Source organism: Lepidochelys kempii, chromosome 13, assembly GCF_965140265.1.
Source record: "Lepidochelys kempii isolate rLepKem1 chromosome 13, rLepKem1.hap2, whole genome shotgun sequence".
Taxonomy (NCBI): Eukaryota; Metazoa; Chordata; order Testudines; family Cheloniidae; genus Lepidochelys; species Lepidochelys kempii.
This window is the reverse complement of record NC_133268.1, coordinates 2459205-2465333: the sequence shown is the minus strand read 5'-3', so window position 1 is coordinate 2465333 and position 6129 is coordinate 2459205. Positions and strand designations below refer to the sequence as shown.

General features: G+C 55.0%; 1 protein-coding gene across 6 annotated transcripts in view; it reads right to left on the bottom strand.

Moving 5' to 3' along the window:
* Window positions 1-1005: 1005 nt before the first annotated feature.
* BCL2L1 (BCL2 like 1) overlaps window positions 1006-6129 on the bottom strand; it is a 31820-nt gene continuing 26696 nt past the window's right edge. For all 6 annotated transcript variants that reach the window (XM_073308692.1, XM_073308697.1, XM_073308693.1 and 3 more), the window contains one exon: window positions 1006-3903. In XM_073308692.1, the coding sequence (XP_073164793.1) occupies window positions 3766-3903 (138 nt within the window). In that variant the 3' untranslated portion in view covers window positions 1006-3765. The remainder of the gene's footprint in view (window positions 3904-6129) is intronic.

Sequence of the window (6129 nt, the reverse complement as noted above, 5' to 3'; positions counted from 1 at the left end):
TCCACAGTGTGCAGCTTCCATCTTGTACCTGCCAAAGGGGAGGGGAGGGGAGACCCACTGTTCTCAGCCCCCTCAGAGCCATCCACTCCTGTCCCCCAGGGTACAGCGAGGAACCATTCAAACTTGCGCTGTTCCTTAAAGCATCACCTGGCCCACAGCAGGCCTACTGTCCTCTTGAGTTACTCGGGTTAAAAGGCTCTTCTCCCTTCCCCGATCTCCAGTTCTTATCTGCTGGGAGGCAGAGATCTAGGCCTGTGTACATGTACACAGAGGAGCCAGCCAGGGTGGGACCCCAGCCATGGGCACTGCAAGAACCCCAGGGCTCATGGGAGCATTTTAATGGAGTTCTGGGAGCCCAGACAGCTCCGTTCCGTCTCCATGCACCCAGCCTGTGCAGCAGCATCGGGCTCAGGCCTTACCCTTGCAGGCCGCTCCAGGTGAATCTCTGCAAGTGCGGATCATTCATTTAGCACGTCACGGGACACATCTTCAGAGCTCCCTGCCAGCAATCCTTGTGGCTCTGGAGCAGGGCGAAACCTACGGGGCTTCTGCCTCTGTGCCCAATGGGAATAAGTGACTCACCTGAGGCAACGAAGGGCCAGAGCAGCTATTGGAGCACAGGCATCTTTAGCTCCCAGTGCTGGGCTCTGGCAAACCTCCTGGTTCACAGAGGGAGGCAGGGCCACCCGGGCACCGCTAACCACTACCTCGGCCTGGCCCGGAGGGGCTTGGATAGGCATTCTCCACTTGGACACGCTGCGTGGAAAGGTGTTTCCGTGCAGGCAGAGCAGAGAGGACACAGGTGTTTCCACACGGCACTGTCTCCACCTGCCATCAGCAGGGCTGGAGCGACTAAGAGCAACCAGCGCCCTGTCTACAGTAGCATTGCACCGGCGGGTGAACTGAAGACCGGGGAGAGAGGAGGGAGCAGCAGTAGCCGCGTTTGGCAGGTGCGCCTCTCAGCAGGGACAGGGCCCTCTCAGCAAGAATCACAGACTACACAGCTCCAACAACAGAGTTTATTAATAGGATTGAGCCTCCACCTGCAAATCAAAGCATTTCAAATGCCCGCCACAAGCTGTGTGGGAGTGACTTCCGCACACAAAGGATCAGGTGGGCCTAACCCCACACTGCCCGGCCAGCACCACCGTGAGAGGCTGAGTCAGGAGCTGAGAGTGCAAGGTGGGTTCTTAGTGTCTATGGGGACTTGCTCTCTTGCCCTGGTTCTCCTGGGGGTGGGGTGGGGGGGTGGAGACCACAATTCTTCAGTCCTGGGGCCTGCCCCGTGCAGAGTGCACAGCAGGTGCCCTGCAGGGTGATGGGGAAGCACTGTCAACGCACATAAATACAGACATACGGTTAACAAAAATAGTATTAGAATATTCACAAGTGAGTAAAACCTACTCTCGGGTATTTACAGCAGAGCACAGGAAGTATGTGCAAGGAGCAGGCACCCGCTAGGCTGTCGGGCATGGACGCTGGACTCCCAGGAGGGGGGGGCGTTTCAAAAGCCAGCTTCACGTTAATGCTTCAGGGAGATGAAATGCCAGACAGGCACTAGCAGGGCCCAGCTCCCCCTCAGCAGCTTGCAGGAGAGAACAGGAGGTGCGAGGCTGCAAGCGGCGCAGAGCCCAGCCCTGCCGCAGACCCATCCCCCCATGCAGAGGGAGGGCAGGGCACGTCCCTGTGCTAGGAGCAGGAGATGCCATGCCCTGCGAGGAGGTGAACGCACACTGGAGATGGAATGGCGGCAGGACCAGCATTAGACCAAACGCTGCTGTTACTCAAGCAAGCCCGAAAAACACGGCCGAGACTAGAGCCAGGCAGGTATCTAGCCAAGTGTGCCGCCGCTGAGTGAGTGGGGAGCACTCCAGGGGAGTACCCGCCACCCTGGAGCTAGCAGGGGGCCATCAGCTGGCTCGGAATACTCTGGGGGGAGCTGCCCTGCTCACTGCTAGAGCGTGGCCAGACTTGGAACTCAGCGAAGTGGAACCATGAGGAAGGCGGGCGAGGCCCCTTCTCTCCCTTGCCAGCTGGGCTGCCCCTGGCCGTGCTCTGAGCTTCGGCTCTATTCCAGTAGCCAGGCTCCTCCATCTCCTCAGAGATCAGGTTCCTACTTCCCCCCGGCCCAGGGAAGAGGATGCTACAGCTCCCTGCTCCTGCTGGTTCCCTGTGGGGCAGCATTTGCCCCCACCGCAGTCTCGCTTTATTCCCCCCAACCTGCCAACCCGCCCAGCGGTGAGGAAAGACAGATGGACTCTGCGGCTACCCCAGAGGGTGTGCACAGGAAGGGGGCGGGGCAAGCGGTTCCATGACTGCTGGGGCAACCCCACTTAACTCCTGCCAGGCCCTGGGCAGAGCCGTGTTTACCTCTGCCCTTGCTGCAAGCTACTTGGGCAGCAGCCACCATGGCTCTCCAGAGAGCGACGCTAGTAGAGGCAGGGAGCAATTAGAAGCCAAACGTAAACACCTTCCATGGGACTGCTGCTGACACAGTGTTTTCTCTGTCTGTGACTCCCCCACCTGGCATTAGCTAGGGGACTCCAAGCAAGAAGAGCAAACTCAGGCATGCCTGGTCCCCAGAAGCGGGAAACCGAGTGGCTATTTCCTGCGCTTTGCAGCCCCAGGCCCATGCTTGGAGCAGCCACGTCTAGCGACTGCCGAAGGGAGCAGCTGAGCTGAGGAACGCGGGGTACCTGCTTGGAACGGTGGGGTGGGGTGCTCGGAGCATGTAGGGAAAAGTGGTAGCCTAGGGCAAAAGGGAAGAAGTCAGCACAGTGTAACTCACTGCAGAAATCTACATTCATAGGGAGAGAACAGCATGAGGATCCCGCTGCACCCTTGCCTGGGAACACCGAGCCGGGCCTGACGCCTGTCCCAGCAGAGTACCCTGAGCGGGGCACAGCCAGCGTAGAGACAGGGCCTTCGGCGCTGGAGCCAGACACAGCGGGAGAACAGATTCGGGCGCATGCAGCAGTGCATGGCTCTGAGAGGAGTCTCCTGCAGCACAAGGGAAGGATTAGGACCTTCAGGGCTGGGGAGAGACCTACTGTAAACTCTACCCCTTTACTAGACGAAATGGTCTGAGGTCTGCTAAGGGCAAACCTGGGGACCTGGCTGCACCTAACCTTTTCCTACCAGCTCCAGGCGCCGCACACAACAGCCAAGCAATCGCAGCACCAGCTGACCTCACGAACAGACTGCCCAGGTGGGGAAGCTGCATTGATGGTTAACAGCTCTGCCTCCCTGCCACGCCCACAGCTGGACATGCAGGGCATTCCTGGAACACCCCTCCAAGCACTGGGGGCTCTTCCTAGATATGTACAAAGCCTGCAATGACGGTGGGGCTGTGTAGAAAGGGCGGTGCTTGCCCCTAGAGCCTTACGCTAAACACCTCCACACACACACACACACACACACTTGTGTCTCCCCCCTAGCCACCCAGGGGGAGTATGTTTCCACCCATCCATCCCTGCTGTTTGGTGACCTGGGGCACGGGCTGGGGTCCTCAGCAGCCTATGGGGAGCAGCCTGCAGAACAACTGCCTTGGTCTCAGGGCTTTTAAAACCAACAGTAAGAGAAGATTGGGATAAAAGGGAGATGGCGGCACATGGGCCAGAAGAGATCTGTGGGGCAGGAGTCCCCGCCCTTTGAGCCGGGCTGCGGGCAGGGGCGCTGCCCCTTGGAATGATCACGTTGCTCTGGAGTATAGCGTGACGGGTTTTTGCCATTTGCTGCGGGCCCAGGGGAGGAGTCAGTGTCCGGTTACTTGCGGCTCAGCAGAGAGCCCAGCAGGAGCACTCCTGCCAGAGTCGCCCCGGTCAGAAGCCACCTGTTGAACTGCTCCTGGCCTTTCCTGCTCTTGGCAGCAGCGTCATTCCCATAGAGATCCACAAAGCGCTCCTGTGGAGAGAGAGAGAGAGAGAAAGGTTAGGGAGCTGCAGAAGCGTGGGGGAGTAGAGGGGAGGCAGAGCTCACATTTAAACGCCAGACAATGACCAAATGCATGCTCCATCTTGTGAGCAGGAGAGATGGGAGACGAGGAGATTCCTGAACTGCTGCTCCCCGGGGCACTCATCTAGGTCGGAGTCACAAGCCCTGTTCTCGAGTCAGGTGACTGCCCGAGGTGGGCCCTGCGTGAGTTGGTAACAGTGTGAGGGCTCTGCACTGGAAAAGTCTGGCCTAGTCTGTCTAGTCTGCACCAGAAAAGCTTTGCTGGCCTTGATGTGCCAGCAAACCCTCCTGGTACAGACGCAGCTTATACCAACAAAAGACTGTTTGTGCCAGGAAAGCTTATACCGGTTCCCTGAATGAAACCCACAAGGTCATTTCCAAATGACGCCACACACCTCATTCACAGTGACTGGGCCTCCAGGCGCACACACCACGGCACCATTGCAAGTAGCCTCCTACGCTGAGCAGGGCATGAAATGGACTGGGAGATTCCCCCCAGGGGTGGGGGGGGGGAGGCTGGGCAATGCTGTGTTTCTTGTTCGCTGCTAGGGTGACCAGATAGCAAGTGTGAAAAATCGGGACAAGGGGTGGGGGGGTAATAGGAGCCCATATAAAAAAAAGCCCCAAGTATCGGGACTGTCCCTATAAAATCAGGACATCTGGTCACCCTATTTGCTGCCTCACCACATGCCAGTGACTGCTCCTTCACCCCCACACCTCTCTCTGCGTTGAGGAGAGCAGGTACTGACACAGATGCCCTTGAGCCTTGCTAGGCAGCAGTCAGGAGAACAGCCTCCTGCCCTGCTCTGGAAGAAGCTAGCTGAGCAGCAGCCAAGACACCCAGGAAATTCAGCTCCTTTTTCCTGAAGTTCCCCCACACCTACCCTGGTCACTGCCCTACAAGGCTGCAGAAAAATGCAGAACATGAGGGACTTGTGTGGATTAAAATACCAGAGTCTCAAGAACTCTGTCAGATTCGGCTGGAAAATCCAGGAGGACAATGTACAGATTCTGAGAACACCCACCAAGGACAAGACAATTGGATCCAATTTGCAGCACTGGGGAAAGAGAACAATGAGTGTGTTCCTGTTGCAGAAGGGTCTTGCAAAACACAGAGGAAGGGCATGTGTGCATCCACTTCCCAAGACACCGAAAATAACTCAAACGCTGAAAAAGAGAATGAGGAGCCTTGGGCAAAGCAACGCAAGCCACTGAAAGGCATCGGATGTGGAAGTTTCCTTTGAGAATCACCCTAATGCCTAGACAAATTGGGCTACCCAGGTTTAAAAAGGAAACGATTTCAGAGACACGCTAACGAACAGAGATCCTGCACCAACAACGTAACAAGGAAGAAAGCGCCTGCTACAAATACATTAGAAGTAAGAGGAAGACCAAGGACAGAGTAGACCCGTTACTCAATGAGGGGGGAAAGACAATAATAGAAAATGTGGAAATGGCAGAGGTGCTTAATGACTTCTTTGTTTTGGTTTTCACCAAGAAGGTTGGTGGTGATTGGACGTCTAAGAGAGTGAATGCCAGTGAAAATAAGGTAGGATCAGAAGAGGCTAAAATAGGAAAAGAACAAGTTAAAAGTTACTTAGACAAGTTAGATGTCTTCAAATCACCAGGGCCTGATGAAACGCATCCTAGAATACTCAAGGACCTGACTGAGGAGATATCTGAGCCATTAGCAAATATCTTTGAAAAGTCATGGAAGACGGGAGACATTCCAGAAGAGTGGAAAAGGGCAAATATGGTGCCCATCTATAAAAAGGGAAATAAGGGGAATTACAGACCAATCAGCTTAACTTCTGAACCCGGAATGATAATAGAGCAAATAATTAAGCTATCAATTTGCAAACATCTAGAAGATAATAAGGTGATAAGTAACAGTCAGCCTGGATTTGTCAAGAACGAATCATGTCATACCAACCTGATAGGTTTCTTTGACAGGGTAACAAGCCATGTGGATGGGGGGAAGTGGTAGATGTGGTATATCTTGACTTTAGTAAGGCTTTTGATATGGTCTCACATGACCTTTGTATAAACAAACTAGGGAAATACAACCTAGATGGGGCTACTATAAGGTGGGTGCATAACTGGTTGGAAAACCATTCCCAGAGAGTAGTTATTAGTGGTTCACAGTCATGCTGGAAGGGCATAACGAGTGGGGTC